The 18426-nt window shown below is 52.4% G+C and overlaps 9 protein-coding genes across 9 annotated transcripts; 5 read left to right on the top strand and 4 right to left on the bottom strand.

Annotated features, from left to right (window-relative positions):
- Window positions 1-354: 354 nt before the first annotated feature.
- BDQ94DRAFT_163642 (uncharacterized protein) lies at window positions 355-701 on the top strand (the record flags this gene model as incomplete). The annotated part of the gene is made up of 2 exons (XM_026769783.1): window positions 355-420; window positions 528-701. The coding sequence occupies 2 exons, from the start codon at window positions 355-357 to the stop codon at window positions 699-701; spliced, it is 240 nt and encodes a 79-aa protein (XP_026620426.1).
- mfp (putative peroxisomal multifunctional beta-oxidation protein (MFP)) lies at window positions 696-4326 on the bottom strand. The gene is made up of 7 exons (XM_026768221.1): window positions 4004-4326; window positions 3700-3927; window positions 3530-3638; window positions 3387-3476; window positions 2950-3337; window positions 2486-2894; window positions 696-2431 (listed from the first exon to the last, which is right to left on the bottom strand). Exons 1-7 carry the CDS (start codon window positions 4157-4159, stop codon window positions 1106-1108), a joined length of 2706 nt encoding a protein of 901 aa, XP_026620427.1. The 5' UTR covers window positions 4160-4326; the 3' UTR covers window positions 696-1105.
- An 805-nt stretch (window positions 4327-5131) lies between these two features.
- BDQ94DRAFT_153977 (TDA10 family protein) lies at window positions 5132-6658 on the top strand. The gene is made up of 5 exons (XM_026768222.1): window positions 5132-5331; window positions 5414-5931; window positions 5990-6013; window positions 6077-6192; window positions 6248-6658. Exons 1-5 carry the CDS (start codon window positions 5185-5187, stop codon window positions 6409-6411), a joined length of 969 nt encoding a protein of 322 aa, XP_026620428.1. The 5' UTR covers window positions 5132-5184; the 3' UTR covers window positions 6412-6658.
- Window positions 6659-7350: 692 nt separating this feature from the next.
- Window positions 7351-8961, bottom strand: BDQ94DRAFT_175659 (60S ribosomal protein uL30; the record flags this gene model as incomplete). Its single annotated transcript, XM_026772536.1, has 4 exons — window positions 7351-7810; window positions 7864-8030; window positions 8220-8331; window positions 8945-8961. 4 exons carry the CDS (start codon window positions 8959-8961, stop codon window positions 7351-7353), a joined length of 756 nt encoding a protein of 251 aa, XP_026620429.1.
- Window positions 8962-9237: 276 nt separating this feature from the next.
- Window positions 9238-10513, top strand: BDQ94DRAFT_153981 (ESCRT-II subunit protein SNF8). The gene is made up of 2 exons (XM_026768223.1): window positions 9238-9772; window positions 9850-10513. Exons 1-2 carry the CDS (start codon window positions 9297-9299, stop codon window positions 10160-10162), a joined length of 789 nt encoding a protein of 262 aa, XP_026620430.1. The 5' UTR covers window positions 9238-9296; the 3' UTR covers window positions 10163-10513.
- Window positions 10514-13638, bottom strand: nip1 (translation initiation factor eIF3 core subunit c). The gene is made up of 2 exons (XM_026768224.1): window positions 13165-13638; window positions 10514-13075 (listed from the first exon to the last, which is right to left on the bottom strand). Exons 1-2 carry the CDS (start codon window positions 13505-13507, stop codon window positions 10818-10820), a joined length of 2601 nt encoding a protein of 866 aa, XP_026620431.1. The 5' UTR covers window positions 13508-13638; the 3' UTR covers window positions 10514-10817.
- Window positions 13639-13791: 153 nt separating this feature from the next.
- BDQ94DRAFT_163648 (uncharacterized protein) lies at window positions 13792-14383 on the top strand (the record flags this gene model as incomplete). The annotated part of the gene is made up of 3 exons (XM_026769784.1): window positions 13792-14005; window positions 14049-14172; window positions 14221-14383. 3 exons carry the CDS (start codon window positions 13792-13794, stop codon window positions 14381-14383), a joined length of 501 nt encoding a protein of 166 aa, XP_026620432.1.
- A 258-nt stretch (window positions 14384-14641) lies between these two features.
- BDQ94DRAFT_117082 (putative protein kinase Yak1) lies at window positions 14642-18006 on the bottom strand. The gene is made up of 8 exons (XM_026763692.1): window positions 17339-18006; window positions 16998-17269; window positions 16742-16941; window positions 16518-16677; window positions 16199-16458; window positions 16022-16141; window positions 15603-15961; window positions 14642-15551 (listed from the first exon to the last, which is right to left on the bottom strand). The coding sequence occupies exons 1-8, from the start codon at window positions 17889-17891 to the stop codon at window positions 14788-14790; spliced, it is 2688 nt and encodes an 895-aa protein (XP_026620433.1). The 5' UTR covers window positions 17892-18006; the 3' UTR covers window positions 14642-14787.
- On the top strand, window positions 18007-18373 carry BDQ94DRAFT_117075 (uncharacterized protein). Its single transcript, XM_026763691.1, has one exon. The coding sequence runs from the start codon at window positions 18123-18125 to the stop codon at window positions 18315-18317; it is 195 nt and encodes a 64-aa protein (XP_026620434.1). The 5' UTR covers window positions 18007-18122; the 3' UTR covers window positions 18318-18373.
- The last annotated feature ends 53 nt before the right edge of the window (window positions 18374-18426 follow it).

The raw sequence follows: 18426 nt of genomic DNA on the forward strand, positions 1-18426 counted from the left end.
GCCTGGTAAGATTGGTGTTGGCCCAACCAAAGAAGAATATTTCAGGCCATACTGGACTAGGAGAATCACATCCTCATCTACAAGGTACTTAATTGACGCTTACTTACTATTTGGATAGCATTATCCTCGAATAATGTTCGGAAGGGGTTCAAATGTCCTTTCTTCGCTCAATACTCATACTTAACCTTCAGAGTAAGCCTACACACATTCTTACTTAGATTTGTTATTATGAAGTATGGATGCCTGGTATCAGTACCTGCTGGTGCCTGATCCAGCCTACCATCCCGTACTCACTCAACGTAATACAACCCATCACAATAGCCAATCATTAGCATCATTCCCTCCCCATACACCATGACCCATGGATACAAGGGCGTGCGACTTACACCGTTAATGGTCCCCGATTTCCACGATTGTGATGTTAAAGAATCCTCTTTCTTTACAAGATGGCAGCACTTACCCTCTCCATAAGAAGTGCAGGCACAAGCCGAAGCCCAGCATCTCGCTGGAGTAAATCCAGATCGAAGGAACGACTTATCCACCAACCCATATTACAGGCAGCTACCTGTCCTGGTCTATTGAAGGATGAATTGTATGCTTGCGTAGTTGATACCATAGCAATGGGTTACGTGCATTTGCAAGACAGGCAGGCAAGGTCCAAAGGATACTACATGGTAGTGAAGAAGAGAACAAGTGCATAAAGTCACATTATGATAGCGAATGGCCTCTGCTAATCCAGCTAGATGAAGCCTGAAGCTCATGCAAGGGTTCTGGGCTTTCGAGCTGCAGAAGATGCGGAGTGTCGTAGAAACGCAGACTACAGTCTTTAATTCGACGGGGTTTTCTACTGACTAGTACTGAAGGACGGGACAAGCTTCTTTGCATAAGGTGAGAGTGCGTTCAGACTGACTGTTGTGGGTTGTTGGTATATCGCAGTCGAACCCAGAACAATCCACCCTCGTCACCTGCTTCCAGACCCCCTCATCAACTACAGGGGTGCGTACATTCACCATATGGTCACTCAAAGTATGACTTAATTTGAACAGGAAAATCAATTCATGACGTTATGTACATACAGTCTGATAATTCACACCACTCCCCTGTTTTACAACTTGGCCTTGGCACCCTCCAACAGCTCGGCTCCAGCCCCCGTAATGGCAGGCTTGCCTGTGTCTACCACTATGGTCTGGAAGAGAACCACATTGCCCTCCTTCCACATCTCCGTCCGGAGGGTCTGGCCCGGCAGCACCACACCGGAGAAGCGGACCTTGAGGTTCTTGAAGGCACCATATGTGCTGAACACATGCTTGCCCGAGACGCCCAGCGAGCAGAGGCCGTGCAGAATGGGGGTCTTAAAGCCACCCACCTTGCTGAACTCGGGGTCAATGTGCAGAGGGTTGCGGTCGCCGTTGAGGCGGTAGAGCGCAGCCTGGTCTTCCGAGGTCTTCTCCTCGACAACCGCATCGGGCTTGCGCTGAGGCGCCTTGTAGGACGCAACGGCGGCCTTGGGGCGGCGAGCAGTGGGCTTGGGCGATCCGCCAAAGCCGCCACTGCCACGGATGAAGACGGTCGACTCGTTGTAGAAGAGATCCTCGCCGGTCTTCGCGTCCTTGGTGGTATAGCCGGAGACGACGAGGGCGGCGTTGCCCTTGTCCACGACATCGATGAGCTTGGGGTAGGTCAAAGTCTTGGCTGCGGTGGGAATGGGGAACTTGCGGATCTCCATGTACTGCTCGCCATGCAGCAACATCATCGGGGAGAAGTTGGCGACAATCTCGTCCATGTTCCAGGGGTTGGCAGTGTTGAACCAAGGGATCACACCGTATGTGGGCAGAGCCTGGAAGTGCTCGTTGTTCTCATACACCAGGGGAAGATCAGTGCGCTTAGCGCCGAGACTGAGGTTGTAGAGGATGACATCCCGGTCCTCGTAGTCAAAGGACGTGCCATCGGTGGTGGCCTGCTTGGCCTTCTCGATGGCCTGCAGGATCTTATTACCGCCCTCCGAGTCACCGCCGCTGCGGTTGCTCATGTTGGCCATGATCTTCTCCGAACCGGCCTGGCCATCTTCGGGGTGGTCCGCACGGCCATCGTCGAAGTTGGTGATCTTCTTCCAGTTCTTGAGCACTTCCTCAGGGGTAAGCTTAACGTCGACAGGGAATCCATGACCGCCGGTACGCTGCCAGCGAGTGCGGCCGAACCAACCGCTGCCACACTCGTACAGACCCTTTGTGCTGGGCTCAGGCACAATGTCCGAGCAAAGAAGAGCCACCAAGGGAGCAACGTAGTCAGGCTTGAACGCCTGGACCATCTCCTCGGGCATGATGGTACGGGTCATGTTGGTACCAGCATTGGGGGCAATGGTGTTGACCTTGATGTTGTACTTAGCACCCTCAAGAGCAAGAGTGCGAGAGAATCCAAGAATTCCGAGTTTCTAATAGACAGTTAGCGAAAGTCATTACGCAAATCAGCATTGGCTGAAACATACCGCGGCAGCATAGTTGGCCTGTCCAAAGTTTCCGTAGATACCGCTGGTGCTGGCCGTGTTGACAATACGACCATACTTCTGCTTGAGCATGTAAGGCCAGGCAGCCTTGGTCACCTTGTAGGTGCCGCGCAGGTGGACGTTGAGGACAGGGTTCCACAAGTCGTCGTTCATGTTTGTGAAAGCCTTGTCGCGCAAGATACCGGCGTTGTTGATCAGGATATCAATACGGCCAAAGGCATCGATGGCGGTCTTGACGACATTCTCGCCATCTTCGCAGGATGCCTTGTTGCCAGCAGCCTGGCCGCCCATCTTCTTGATCTCCTGGACCACGGGCTCGGGGTCAACGAGATCGTTCACAACGACAGAAGCGCCATACTTGGCAAAGAGCAGACAGTAGGCACGACCAAGACTATAATAGTGTTAGAACCGATAAATCGCTATCACTTAGCTGCGGCGTTACATACCCATTGCCACCACCAGTGACCAGAGCAACCTTGCCCTTGAAGTTGGGCTCCTCACCCGCTTGGGCGCTGGGCAACTTCAAGCCATCCTCCAGGAGACCCATAAAGTCGGCAGGCCCGGTGGGGTAGTCAGGCTGAGAGAAGTCGTTGACATCGTTCCACTTCCGAGCAATAGCACCGGGAGTCAGGGAAGCATCGGTCTTCAGAAGAGCACCCTTGGCACGTTCCCAGCGCAGCTTGGCGACATGTCCACCACCAACTTCGTAGATTCCACCAGTCTCAGTAGTGTTGGATGAGTGGACCAAAGCAGCCACCAACGGGACGACCCAGTCGGGCTTGAGGTTCTCCAAAACCTCGGGGGGCATGACCGTGGCCGTCATGCGGCTAGCAGCTGTTTCAAATTAGTCACTGCATGTTCCAGAGAAGCCGAATCAACGTACCAATTGGCGCGATGACGTTCGCAATGATGTTGTACTTGGCACCTTCCTTCGCCAGCGTCTCAGTGAAGCCGACCTGTCCAAGTTTGGCAGCTTATATAGTCAGCTACGCAGCTTCTAAACTCCGAACACGCCCCGAAGCTTACCAGAGTAGTTTGCCTGGCCGAAGCTACCGAAGAGACCAGCCGATGAAGCAGTGTTGATGATGCGGCCATACTTTTGTTTCCGGAAGTGAGGCCATGCGGCTCTTGCGCACTGTAGACAAAGCCTCGCGTCAGCAACCACCTGAAGGCAAAGGCGAGAGCACCCAGCCTACCTTGTATGCGCCATATGTGTGCACTCTGTAGATAAGGTCCCAGTCCTGGTCTTTCATGTTCTTGAAACTGATATCCCGGAGGATACCGGCGTTGTTGAGGAGGACATCGATGCGGCCAAAGTTCTTGATGGCGGTTTCAATGATGGCTTCGCCGTTCTCGACACTGTCGTAGTTTGCTACCGCCTTGCCGCCAGCAGCTCTGATTTCTTCGACAACCACATCGGCAGCCTAGGGTAGACACTCGGAGTCAGCGGGATTCAACAAAGGGCGTTGGGAAAGGTCCGTGTGGCCATAGATAACATACCTTGGCCGACTTGCCCTCGCCAGAATGGGAACCACCCAGGTCGTTGACAACGACATTTGCACCCCTTGAAGCAAAGAAGAGAGCATATGCCTTACCCAGGCCACCACCAGCACCGGTGACAACCACGGTCTGGTTGTCGAAGCGCAGCTCAGACATGTTGAATAATCAATGTGAGGAGGAAAGGAGGGGAGGTGGAGAGATGGGGAGATTAGAGGGAGAGGACGGAAATGCGAAATGAGGAGATGAGACGGGGTATTATATGAAAGTTAGTTGGAGAGGAGAGGAGAAGCTTAAGGGGATTTGTCTGGGGGAGGGAAGAGATGAAGAATCCGGGGGAAGAGGACGGTCGCAATGCTCGGCAAGCTGGACCAGGGAACCTCGGCATCTTTTGCAGGTGAAGCTCGGAGGTTTGTTCGTTTGGCGCTAAACCGATCGGGGGTGGCAGATGATGCTGCCTTCACATGCCGATGTCCACATCCATGATTTAGTCCTCTCTGGATGATTAGTATACACACTACAAATTATTGAAGCAAGGAGTCCGTCCCATGGTTATTCATTCTACAAAATCGGTGTCCTGTTGCTTTCAACTTCCCAACTCCCACTCGGTTTCCAAGATACTCCGGGGACTACCGTCCTGGTTCGGTGACACCTTTCTTTTGTCTATCCTTATGCGACTAGTTTACGGACTACCAACATGTTCTCCGTAAGATCCAATTAGACTTGTCAAAGTCAACAGCACCTAAAACGCAAAAGAATGACCTAGATCGACAACTCTAGTCGACGCTCCATGATCATGTCTGCCACCAACATCATCAACTTCCTGCTGACTCAGACATGTGATTCTCAGCCAACGTCATGCCACGTGCCGCTACTCCCTTTATCCTTTTCACATTATTGTTAAAGTCCATCACATCCATATATGTCAGATACCCATTCGTGAGGCATATAGCAGACTCTTCATGGGCTAGAGTTGGCGCATTGTGCCCATAGAGATGCCGGCCAATCCTTCAGGCAATACATTTGTCCTCCGCAGAATCTCCCGCTCGGATCACCTCCGAAGCTTAGTCTTTATTAGCAGTATATATCATTGTAGCCAACGACAACAGGATATATTACTTACACATAGACCAAATCTATCACACTTCCCCATAAAACCACATAACAAGATACAATCTCTCACAATGCCCGAAATTATCGACGACAAATCCCAACACTGCATCCCCTTCCTCCTCGACCGACTCCAAGCCCACCAAGCCCGCCATCCCACCAACACCCCGCCTTTCTTCCTCGGTCTAAATGGCGTTCAAGGTGCCGGTAAAACAGTTTTGGTAAAACACTTCCCAACCTTGACCACCATCTGTATTTGAAAAACCAGGTCGATTTACTAACAATTGACGGAATGGGAAAAAGGTCTCAACCCTCCAATCCACCCTCCGCTCTCCACCCTACTCCCTAAACGTGGTAACCCTCTCTCTCGACGACCTGTACCTCACGCACGCGCAACAAGAACACCTCGCCGCCTCGCACCCCTCGAACCCGCTCCTCCAGCACCGCGGACAACCCGGCACCCATGACCTGACACTAGCGAAGGAAGTGTTCTCGGCGTTACGCGCGGGCCAGCGCACCGCTATCCCGGTGTACGACAAGTCGGCGTTTTCGGGACAGGGCGATCGCGTGCCTGCGTCTCAGTGGGAGGTGGTGAATAAGGAGGGTGAGGAGAAGGTGAAGGTGGTGATTTTCGAGGGGTGGTGTGTTGGGTTTCGTGCGTGGGATGAGGAGGTGCTTAGGGGGAAGTGGGAGGATGCGGTTAGGTTGAGAGAAGCTGCTACTGCTGGTCAGGGTGAGTATAAGGGGAGATTGGGGTATGTAGGACTTGAGGATGTGAGGACGGTTAATGAGGCGTTGAGGGGGTATGATGCGATTACTGAGTAAGTTTTCTCTAGTTCTGGTGGGAGGAATTGGGGCTAATGATGATGGTAATTGCAGTCAGTTGGATGCGCTGATCCATATGTGAGTGATTCCTGCCAGTTCTCTAGTGTATTATTCCAAGATGCTCATTGATTGCTTGTACAGTGATGCGCAAGACCTTCATTTCGTCTACGATTGGCGACAGGAGCAAGAGAGGACCCTTCGCGCTGCCAAGGGGACTGGCATGACGGAGGAACAGGTCGCTAAGTTTGTTGATGGCTGTGAGTATTGTTCTTTGGTCCAGCAGTTCTATTCAAAGTACTGACTAGGCTACAGATTACCCGTCTTATGAACTCTTCACTGAGACTCTCCGGGAGGGTACGTTCAAGCCTGTCCCTCATGCTACTACGGCATCTGCTCCGCCAACAGGCTGGGAAGGAAGACAGCTTCGGTTGGTTGTGGACAAGAATAGGAGAGTGCAGGAGATTATCAACATTTAAATGCCGGTGGTTATCTGCCGCTTCCTTGATGTTTGTGTGGCAGAGGTTGGTATATGTTTGGATTGACACGGATGCATTCTGCAATCCATTGAAGCGTTGTCGCTTCGACAAAATAGAAAGAAGGTCTTGACGAACTGAGAAAATAGAGAATATAGAAAGAAGAAAATTAAGGATATCATTATCGGATAAATCATAGACGCCGTGATACGTGGTTAAGGAGATATGTTCAGGTTTTATTACAATGCGTTGTTGCCGTTCTCTGTTATCGGTGGGAAATATACTTATTGCAAGTAGTAACATACCATCGGACTACTATCATATTACTCACCCATGCTATAACACGATATAGAAAATTCACAACCAACTACAGAAAAGAACCACAAGAGAATACAGACCAGGATAGTAATCAAAGTAACGTCCAACTCCAACCCGATAATAACATATATCGTCACTCACTGGCTAGCGACCATTTTCTGCCACCCTGCATGAAGGCGGTAGAAAAACGTACAGAATGCTAGCTCAGTTTCTCGGGCCTGTACGAAAAATATATCCGCTGATAGCCGCCTATATCCGCACTTTTCTCTGCGAGGTCGATTGGATTCTGCCGCTTTTAGCGGTCAGGGAAGCGGACGGGGATGGCAGTAGTTTGCTTTCTCTGGTGAGAATACTACGAAGTAGTACAAAGTGGTATAGATGTGAGAGGCTTTCTATGGTGATAATAATCGAGTCAGGGGATACTACAGGTGTAGTGTGGATCGGGAAAAGAACTGCGAAGACTACAGGTAGAGATACAACTGCGTTTCACTTACGAAGGAATAGATAGTCAGGTTGTACGAAGCTTTTAATTTTTTGTACCCAGATACTAGACCAGTACCCGCTAACTAGGAAATTCGGAGCTCATAACAACCCGGTACGGACAAGCCATCACCGATGATGAATCTAGTTCATCTGGCGGATGAGGCCGTTGATGTTCTCCTCACGGTTACCGTAGTCACCACCCTCGATGAAGTGCTTGAACTTGCGGGTGTGGAAGCCACCAGTGGGGTTGGAGAGCTTGAAGGGCCACAGGAAGTTGTTGGCCTGCTTGAAGTTGGGGCCAACGGTGTAGATCTCGTGGATCAGATCCTCCATGCAGACAATGCCGTACTTGCCGAGGTTCTCCTCAATGATCTGGTTGTCAGTGAGGGGAACACGCTGCTTGTCGACCTTTCCGTAACCGCGCTTGTAGACGAGCTCACGGACGGACTTGAGGTTGGGGTAACCGTAGGCAATGTAGGGGTTGATGATGGTCAACATCTCCTGGGTAGCCTTGGTAAGACGGACGAAGGTACCGTTGTTGATCTGGAGCAGACGGAGCAGCTGGAGGATCTTGCGGGGCTGGGGAGGGATCTTGTTGATACTATCAAGTTGTTAATATCATGACAATTCATATGGCATGCTAAATTAACTTACCCCTTGATACGGATAACGAAGACAAGCTTGGGCTCGTCAGCAACGTAGAAGTTACCCTCCTTGCGAGCAACGCGGGCAAGGCGGATCTTCTCGCGCTCAGCATCGCGGTACTCCTTGACGTAGGACTCGGCACGCTTGAAGATAACGGCGCGCTTCTCCTTGTTGGCCTGGATTCATCTGTTAGCAGATGGTCTTTGCAAATGACTCGTGAAATAAAATCATTTGAAGCTTCATTTTCAGCCCCGAAAGATGGTTAACGAAGCGACAGCATCGACCGTAGTCTAGTCGCGTGGTGGTTGTTGTCATCACTATAGAAGGAAGAGGGAAAGAGGATATATGAAAAAGGTATAACTTACGGCCTTCTTCTTCTCGGCCTCCTCACGGGCGACAGCGCGAGCCTGCTCCTGGCTCTTGCGCTTCTTCAGGAGGGTCTCGGGGACGAGAACCTGCTCCTTGGTGGGGACAGTGCTGTTAAGGTCAGTACAGTCTGTCCGTAATGATTACACAGACTTTCGCCGAGTGTAAGAATTGCAGCTATAGTGCCACATTCTCATACTGAAGGCAATGGATAAAAAAGCACTCGACGACATGCATTTGATCGGTGAGGTAGAAGAAAAAATTTTCTTCTTCACTTGTCGAGCCCGCGCGATCCAGCTCACTACTAGTCACGCATTCTCAGCAGCAACGTTCGCAAGCCCGCGGCGACTACGACCAAGTATGATAATTCTCATCCGACAAAACCCCAAGCATAACGCTCGGGAAGTGGTGTTGACGCTTTTCGCCCGTACCATGCCCTATCATGGCGCAATGGTACACGACGATAGCTCACAACAATTGTTTTCAAGGAGAAGGTTCACAGTGCCTTCAACCTCAATACCCCAGACCGTGCCGCACCCAATCCTCATATTCCTAACAAAGTCTTAGGCGATTCAGGGGCGAAGCGCGGTCGCGGGAAAAATCGAGCTGGTGCTCAGCAACCGTTTCTGGTCGCAGCATCTCCAGCGAGAAAGGACGACTATATCTGTAACCTCACAGGCACCTCGAGCGATCAGCCGCAGGGGAATCTCAAAGGGAGTCTCACGTAGCAGTGGAGGCCATTGTGACGGTCCGTAGAGTTCGCGAGTTGGGCGATTGGCGAAGGCTGTCGTACTGGAAGAAGATCAAGAGAAAGAAAAAAGCCGCTGCGAATCGAGAAAAATGGGTTGTGTGGGTGGATACCCCCGCTAAGCCGCATACGGCTAGCCACCTTGGCCGGCCCATTTGTTCCTTTTGGGAATCTTTCAAGCCCTTATCGTGGTCAGGGTATCCGTTGGTCAGCTGACCGGAGCTGATAAGGACCCAGTGGCAGTATGACAGCATCTATCTAGCGCTCTCGTGGTTACCCCACGCGCTCCGATAATCGAACTCTCTCCCAGAGCAGACAGCTGATCGCTATGGCTACTCGTCGAGGAGTTGGACTTGGGGCCTTTGCCAATCGCACTCAAGCCAGCCAGTCATTTGCGAATCATGGCGCCAATCTACGCTCCTCGCATCTCTCCTCTTTACAGACGCAACTGTCCGTATTCCAGTCATTACTCCACACCTTCGCGCTGGAACACAGCTCCACGATCAAATCGAACCCGACATTTCGAGCAGAGTTCGCTCGTATGTGTAATGCTATCGGAGTCGATCCCCTCGCAGCCAGCAATGTCAAAGGCAAGAATGCGCGCAAAGGGTTGGGGGAGATCGGGAGTTTCTGGACGCAGATCATGGGTGGAGACATGAACGACTTCTACTTTGAAGTAGCTGTTAGAGTGGTGGAACTTTGTCGAGCTACCAGAAGCGAGAACGGCGGGTTAATCGGTGTTGAGGAATGTCGGAAACGAGTAGGCAAGGGGAAGGCTATTGGTAGTGGACTGGAGGTTACAGAGTACGTACTCACCCTTTGCTCCACCTTGTGATTAGTGATACAGTGTACTAATCTAAGTTACCTTCTGCGACATGCAGTGACGACGTTCTCCGAGCTGTCAAGAGTCTGGAACCGCTTGGCTCTGGGTTCTCCATTGTACATGTCGGCAGCAAGCAATATATTCGATCGATTCCCAAAGAGCTAAACACAGATCAGGCTACTGTGCTCGAGGCAATTCAGGTTCTTGGCTACGTGAGCATCTCTATGCTTCAAGCGAATTTGAATTGGGAGAAGGCTCGGGCACAGACTGTCATTGATGATCTGCTGGCGGATGGCCTTGTCTGGCTAGATGCCCAAGCGGAGGAAAATGAGTATTGGTCACCTCAAAATCTGCTAGATGACAGTGGGTGAGTATAGTTTGTCGAAGGCTACTACTGTCTGGTATCATAGTATATCCAGTGACACCTGAGGTGTTGGGACTGGCGCAAGTGTCCAGCGGGTACTGGATGCATGGGGATATATAATCATTGCTCTTGTCCGGGGACATCTCGAGACTGGACAGGGCATGAAGAGTCCAAGATGCAGTGGCTTGGTTTATCCCGAGGCTGCTATGGAATCCCTCCCGGTCATGTCATATATATCTTCCTCAAGTCTGTTGAGAATCGTGCCAGATTGATGGTCGGTATCAGGATCCTGGAACGACCTTCCTAGCTTATGGTTGAACTACTGGGAAATGCTGGTTTAGAGCGTCTACGACCTGTACATTTTTGAAGCGTTAGCGTGCATTGATTTTCATCCTTCCATATACAATCTAGACTTTTCAGGCTCTTTATGTCCATCGTTCATTCCAAACGTGATATTCATCTGCGGAGAGTAAAAATACGGTATGCATGACAGTAGGAGAACTCTAAGAAGAAAGGGCTAGAGTGGCCCAACGGAAGAAAAAAGGGAAAAGAAAAAAGGAACCATGATGGGTAAGAGCACACATGGAATCATACGCAGTTAAATTCCAAGAAAAGGGAGCATTAGAACCATGAAAAGAAATCAATGCCATTAGAAATCATTTTTATGCCTTGATCGCCCCGCCCAATGCACCACCGCTAAACTGCTGTCCACCAGGCCGACGACCTTGTTGGCCACCAGGGAATCTGGGACCACCACGGGCTTGGCCACCACCTCGAGGACCACGGCCACCACGGGCGCCGGCGCCCTGATCGCGCTGGAAGGCGTTGGCCATGCCTTGCGTACGCTGCTCGAGAGTCTTTTCGTTGGACTCCAGAAGGTTCATCGACTTGTCGGCGAGGGTGACGATCTGGGACTGGAGACGCGACAACTCGACACCCTTGCGGAAGACAATGGCATCGTTGACCTGGTCGAGAGCAGCGGCCAGTTCCTCGTGAGAGATCATACGGCTGATGATAGCGGCGATCTTCTTCTCGGGGAGCTCGAACATGGTAGCCAGGGTGGAGATGGAGAGGCTGTCGTAGAAGGGGGCGTAGGTGAAGAGGTAGGTGCGGAGACCCTCCTCCTGGATCTGCTGGGACAGCATCTCCTTGACCTTGTCGGGCTGGGGCATCAGATCCCAGATCTTGATCGAGTTGAGCATCTCAGCGGCCTTCTTCCAGTCTCCGGCGGCGAGGAACTTGGCACTCATGATGACACCGTCACGGGTGTTCTCAGCAGGACCAGTGAAAACCTGGCGCTCGTTGTAGTCCAGCATACGACGGAAGGTCTTGGAGATGACACGACGCTTCATCTCGGGGGAGGAAGAAGTCTGAGCCATCAGAGGGACCTCCAGGAACATGCTCGACGTCAGGTAGATGCACTCGAGAAGCTCCAGGTTGATGTGCATGTGGAAGGGCAGCTGACGCTGACGCTCCAGACGCTCCTGTTCCGGCGAGACGGTGGAGTAGCGCTGGAGGATGATGCCCTGAGCCAACAGCTCTTTCTGACGTCCACTGCCGCAGACCTCAGAGAGGGTGGTCTGAGCCTCGTAGATCAGGCCGGCCCGGAAGGCACACAGACCGATCTGAACAAGGGTGCGGTTGAAGAGGATCTGGGTGGAAACGTCGAAGTTGGCGATGTTCTCGGTAAGGTGGGACATGAGCATCAGGTCACGAGAGCGGTAGTACTGGTCGTGCAGAGCAAGGAAGTAGATCTGGCACAGCATCGCACGAGCACGGATGATACCGTCGCTGTGCTTGAACAGGTAGCTGCAAAGGGTCTGCACAAGGTTGGTCACATCTCCCGTGTTGCCACGGGGAGTGACGTTGGATTCCAATTCGGAGGGAAGGACCTTCCAGGTACCTTCCTCCAGGATCGTGACGACCTGAGAGGGCTTGAAGTAGATGTGCTCCAGTCTCCTCATGACCACGCGGTTAAGGCTGTCCTGACGGGGATCGGTCTTCTCGGACTGAGTAAGACCCTCGACGTAGACCTGGGTGCGCACAAGGTTGGCGTACAGCTGCTTCTCATCACCCAGACGGTCGATGTACTCGGCAGTGTGGGGGTCAATGTGCTGCAGGGAACGGGTGAGCTCATCATCCAGTCTCTCGACATACGAGACAATGCTGCCGGGGATGTGAACGACCTCGCCGGGGGCGGGTGTGGGCTGCTTCTCATCATCCTCCCACTCTTCGGCACCCTCGGTCACGACATAGGTGCGGTTGTTCTCGAGAACGGACAGAAGGGTAGCGAACTCCTGCTCGGCGAACTTCCACTGATCGACGGCCATGTAGTTGCTGGTAGAGGAAGAGGTGAGATCGAAGCGGGTGGAGATCATGGTCAAGTAGATGCGGATACGCTGGTAAGGAGTCTGGGCAACCTCCAACAGCTTCTCCATCGTGCGGATCTGCTCCAAACGGTCGGTGTTCTTCTTTCCGCGGGATTCGACGATAACGCGGAGGTGCTTCAGGATGCTCTCGGGGGTGTACTGGAGGGTCTTGCCGCCACGGCCAACGGTCGCGAAACCATCGTCATCACCGGCGGTGGAAAGAGCAGGGGCTTCGATACGCTCAATCTTGGTCAGGCGAGGGGCGGCGGCGACGGGACGGGCCACTTCCTCCTTGGCTTCCATGAAGCCATCCTTGTCCTTCCTGTACTTGTCGATCTGAACGGCGTAGTCCTTGTTGTTCTTCTTGATACGCTGCTTAACGGCGTTGAATCCCTTGGCGTTGCTGGCGTTCATCTTCTTGTTGCTCGACTTCTGCTTCGAGATGGTCTCGTTGACGAAATCCTCCAGGTCCGCAACGGTCTTGACGTAGATCTTCGGGGTCGGGCCAGACTGGACAATCTTGACGATTTGACGGTTCAGCTTGTCAAACTCTATAAAACGGATGTTAGTATCGAAAACCCATCCTTCCCTCCGCTGCCGGTCCCGCAATTCCATTCTTTGATTCCAGGGCCAAACGCACCTGTCGAGATAACCGCCCAGTCGCTGATCTTCTCGGCATTTTCAATCAACTTGACGGTGTTTTCGAGTTCCTCCAACCGCTTGTCCTTGGCACTCTTGACGATAGTTACTCGTTCCTCATCCTCGCTCTCTTCGCTTTCGGAAACATTCTTCATGAAACGGTTGGCACCGGTCTTGCCGGCATCCTCGTCCTCGGAAGAGGACTCCTCCTCCTCCTCCTCAGACTCTTCCTCGCTGGACTCCTCCTCGGACTGCTCCTCCTCCTCGCGATCACTGTAGAGCTCCTCCTCCTCAGAGGAGCTGGACTCGCTGTCGCTACCGCCACCGTAGAAGAAACGCGACATGTTTGCGGATATTATTCAGACGCTCGAGATCGGGAAAGTCGCGGGAATCGAAGAACGGCGGTCTCAGTCGTCGCCGGGGGGATAACACGCAGGTGGTAGGGCGGATCGGGCTGGTTCTTTTGCCTGGCAGGAAAATCCGTTGTGAGGGTTCCGAGCCGCAGAGGTTGGGCGGCGCGAGTCACACACGAAATTTAAGCGAGGCGGCGCCTAACCACAACAGGCAGGCGGCCAGTCTCCGGGACGCGGATTGCCATTGTTCTTTTCCCCCTCAACTCCAGATCTCAATGGATGCTATTTTATTTACTTCACTGATGGGACCTTGTCAGATCAAGATCCACGGCCTACAGTCATTGCGGAGATCCGGGCGTCAGAGACCAGATGAGACTACAGCGTTTTCCGGCTTATTGGAGTTCCACCGGCCTCCCGTGATTCGATTGTCGCCCGTGTCGTTCACTTCACCCGCCAAAGTACCACCACACCACACCCACACCCCCCCCCGTGGGGAAGAGAAAAAGAGATCAAGCAGCTCTAGCTTTTCCAGCCCATCTAAACTCGGGCCTCATATCTCATATTTTACTATCCAAGTTACAGTCATGTTGCTCTTTGAATCGTGCAAAAAGGGACGGAACTAACAAAAAGGACATGTCTTGCATAGCACATAACAGGTGGGATCTTCGTGCAAATATTTGGGTAGAAGGAAATGAAAATTCAAGAATCAACATAAATCACCTCTTTCCGAGTACTCCTGGCTATGCCGAAAACAGCCACATACAGGAACCTAGGAGAATTGACAGGGGAAAAGGAATAAATGAGGATGAGCATTGGGAAGCACTGCAGCGCTCAACTATAGGGCAAGGGAGCACCTGTCCACCGTAGCGTGCTGCTGTAGCTTGACAAGCAGGCCATCCGTGTTCGCCGCCACGGCGGAAGTCTGACGTTAAATATATCCCTTGGGAACTTATGTTGCCTGTCACGTAGGGGACTTTCATTTGTCCCGTGCCTAACAACAAGGCAAACCGGCTGTCACAGGACTTTCATGGAGACAGAACTCACACGTACCAAGGACCAATTCAGGTCTCGAGGAAAGCTGACGGTAATGAGCTTTAAATCGAGCAGGCTCCCAGATACCAGGAAGGAGGCCATTTGAGTGTAGCTCTGCGTCCAGTTTCTGGTGATGGACGCGCAAAGGAGCACACACTTGCCTATACAGAAAAAATGGCTTGTCCGTAAGGCCGATGGACATCCATGTGCCATCGGCCTGTTCCTGGGTATGCGTGTTCTCAATGCCACTGGTTTTGGCCCATAAAGCCTTCACCCCCTAACACCCCATCCTCGAGGGTTCGAATGAAGTCGCGGTTTCTTGTACCGCCTGTACGACTTCCTCGTCGCCTCTGACCAGCGGAATTGGGGTCGACATACCCATCTGGAGGTGGGGGGTAGTATGCCGGACTAGGCTGTAATCGAATAGGTGCATTGGGGTCGAGGTGGCTGGCCACACGCTGGATTGTTGGCGGAATACCTCCACCCTGAGGATCCATGGTAGATGCCCGTTGCCGCCCAGCCCTTGTTGTCGCTTGCGCGTAGAGGCTCTGGGAGGGCGCATACTGTGCTTGGGGCACTTGGCCAGGGATGAGGTTCATCTGATGACCGTACGCCGGTGGCTGCGTGGGGTAGGGCGGAGGGGCACCTTGCTGATGACCAGTGAACATTCCATTGTACATTGGCGGCGGCTGAGCATGCGTGGGCGTGTGGAACTGATTCAGCTGCATAGCGTAGGCATTCTGTGCGGCTGACTGGGCATGGGCTGCTTGTGCGGCCCTCTGCTTGCTGGCAGCTTCTGCCTGCTGCTGCTGTTGAATTCCAGGGGGAACAGTCTTGTTCAGAGATGAGTACTTCAGGTTCATCGGGGGCATAAAAGGGCCTGTGAACTTCTGTTGCGTAATGAAAGGATGCAGTTTGGCCTGTTGTGGCGACCAACGCTCGAGGGGATTGATGGCCAATAGGCCACGAACGAAGTCAATGAAGGCTACCCGGTTGTTCAATTCTAACAACAATAGTGAGCAAATGTATGTATGGCGGATCGGGTATTACCTACCTCGTTCAATCTCTGCTTGTTTCATATTCTTCCTCGGCATCGGGTAGCTGCGGATGATTTCTTCCAGGGTCGACGCTTGGAAGTACTTCTTGCTCGGCTGCTCTTTCGTGTTGTGCTCTCGAGAATATTGCTCTAGACTTTTAAGGCGATATGTCTTGCGACCGAACTCGTCCTGGGTCTTCTCAAAGAATTCGCCAGACTGCTTGCCCATCTCCAGCATCCATGTTGGCGGCAGGCCGAGCATTTCCACAATGCGGCAGACTTGGTTGTATTCCGAAGATCCAGGGAAAAGCGGCAACCCTAGGAATAACTCAACGACGATGCAACCAAGAGACCACATGTCTATCGCGGATGAGTAGCTAGAAGTGTGTTAGTTTAGCCGTGCGTATACAGGGAAGGACAAGGCGAGGTGCGCGTACGGTAAGCCAAGAAGAACCTCTGGTGAGCGGTAAAACCTAGATTGAATATAGGTATAGACTGTCTGTCGCTCGTCACAGGCTGAACCAAAGTCAATGACTTTGATAATGGGGCTCTCCAGACTGCGATGGAGCTAAGTTAGCATAGTGCATTCGAAGGAGGTTGGAGAGATTGCTAACTTTTTTAGTAGAATATTCTCCGGCTTCAGATCGCAGTGAATCAAGTGCGCCTTGTTCAAAAGGCTCAATGCATTCAGAAGTTGCTGAGCAAATACGCGTACTAATGTCGTACTTAAGCCCCGGAACTGATTCTGCTTGATCAGTTCGTAGAGATTGACACTCAACAATTCAAACACCAAGCACAAATGCTGTCGGTGAATGAAAGTATCTTTCAAGCGGAGTAAGTGGTGGTCGTCATTCTTGTCGTATCTGCTGTTGAGCTGCGACAGTTGTGAGCAACGGAGCAACAACTTCGACCCGCTGAGATATAAACACTTACCAAATCCAAAACCGACACCTCCATCATGCTTTGGTTGAAATATGCAGTCTTGTTCTTGATGACCTTGACAGCTACAACCTCCCCAGTTTTCAGGTTTTGACACTTGACAACTTGACCGAAGGTTCCTTGACCCAGCACATCAAGAATGAGATAACGGTTCCTAGACGCGATTAGCTTAGGTCCTCGGGGAACTTCGGTCGAACACGCTTTAGGGTTAGACGTACTTGTGGCCCGCTTCCTCACTGCCCAAGATGTCATTGACATAGAGAATGTAGTCACTATCCTCGTTATCGTAACCATCGTTCTTCACGCCTTTACTAGGCTTGGTAAGAACACGCCTCGGGTTCCGGGACGATTCGTAGTTGAAGCCCGGGTTGCATATTCGATAAGTGGCGGGGAGATGTGTTGTCAACGCTTGCAGAGGCTGTACACATGTTAACGAATGGCTATTCCAGAGCCTTTGATTTCCTGTGTACTTACGCTGATGAAACCACCATCAGGGTTGGCGCGTCTGTAAGGTGGCTGCGCATTCATGCGTGGTTGAAGTTCCTGGATGGACTTGATCTTCTGGAACTTCGGAACAGGGCCCCGGCCTGGCTGCTGGCTCCCACCGGATATAGACGCAGAGCGCGGTGACCTTCCATCTTGTGCAAATGCGGCGTTGAGCTGTGAGCCCGCCGAGGGCGGATAGTACTGATCGGGGCTCATGTCGGTAGGCTGAAGCGGGGGAAGTCTAGGGGGGCGTGACGCAGCTGTGAGGAGATATGTTAGCTGCCATAGTATCCATAAAACCCAAAGATCTCAAAGGCGTTGATACTCACAGGGTGGGGATTGGAACGCCTGAGGAGGTGAGGCGTAGGTTGAACCTCTTGTCGGCGACCGTCGTGGTTGATTCGGCCCGGGCGGGAAAGCATACGAGTTATGCGATTTCCCAGGACTCGCATTGAACGACATGGAAGGAGACAAAACATTCATAGGGGAGTACCTGCGAGCAGCTGACGACTCTTCGCTTGGGAAATATTGGGATGACGGTCGGCTATGATGGCTCGGTCTTGTCGAGTACTTGGCCCGGTTGTACGGATCCGCATCTTCCATCGTGGTGTCCGCATCGGTGACATAATCCCGACTACGTGGCGTCGCAGCGGGAGACGAAGCCATAGAGACGGTTCTGGAATTTGCACCGATGGATGGTGGTTTGGCGGTGGTGCCAGGAGACTGGAAGGGTTCGTAGGTGTAGCCCACCGGCGGCTGCGAGTGCTGTGGCTGGGCGCCGTATTTTGAGGCTAGCTGTTGTGGATTAGACGTCAACCCGTTGTTGAACTGCGCGGGATGCCCCATTAAGGGATCCTGGTATGCCTGCCACTGGGAATCCATGCTTCCTCCCGTATAGCGGCGTCTCGTGAAGGTCAAGTGGGAGATCAGATCCGATCGGACATATGATGATCATTTATCACTGTCGACAGCGCACATGCACCACGATCGGGGGTTAGATAGTAGCAGCGGGGACGGCAGACGCACGTAGCGCAATCAGGCGGAGTTGACGCGGGACACCGGGGAGTGGTGGTGCAATTCGAAAATCGGAGGAGAGACGAGACGGAGGAATTGATGCTAGATTCGGATTGCGTCGAACCTCATTATTCGGAACAGCAGACTGTTCTGGTGATGAGGGCTCAGAAGGGGCGAGAGGGGAGGCGGCCAGTGGATGGACGGAGTGGGCGGTCGCAATCCACAATGACGGGTGCGACGCAGCAGCCAATATCGATGCGGCAGCTGACACGCGAAGGGGGTTTAGTCGGTTAAGATGGGGAAAGGAAGGCGACTGAACCAACTGTTGGAACCCCCAAGGGAAGGATGGGAATCCAGACAGCAAGTTATACAGTCGAGGAGCAGAGATGGGTAAGGGGGGGGG

Source organism: Aspergillus welwitschiae (genome assembly GCF_003344945.1).
Source record: "Aspergillus welwitschiae strain CBS 139.54b unplaced genomic scaffold BDQ94scaffold_60, whole genome shotgun sequence".
NCBI lineage: Eukaryota > Fungi > Ascomycota > Eurotiomycetes > Eurotiales > Aspergillaceae > Aspergillus > Aspergillus welwitschiae.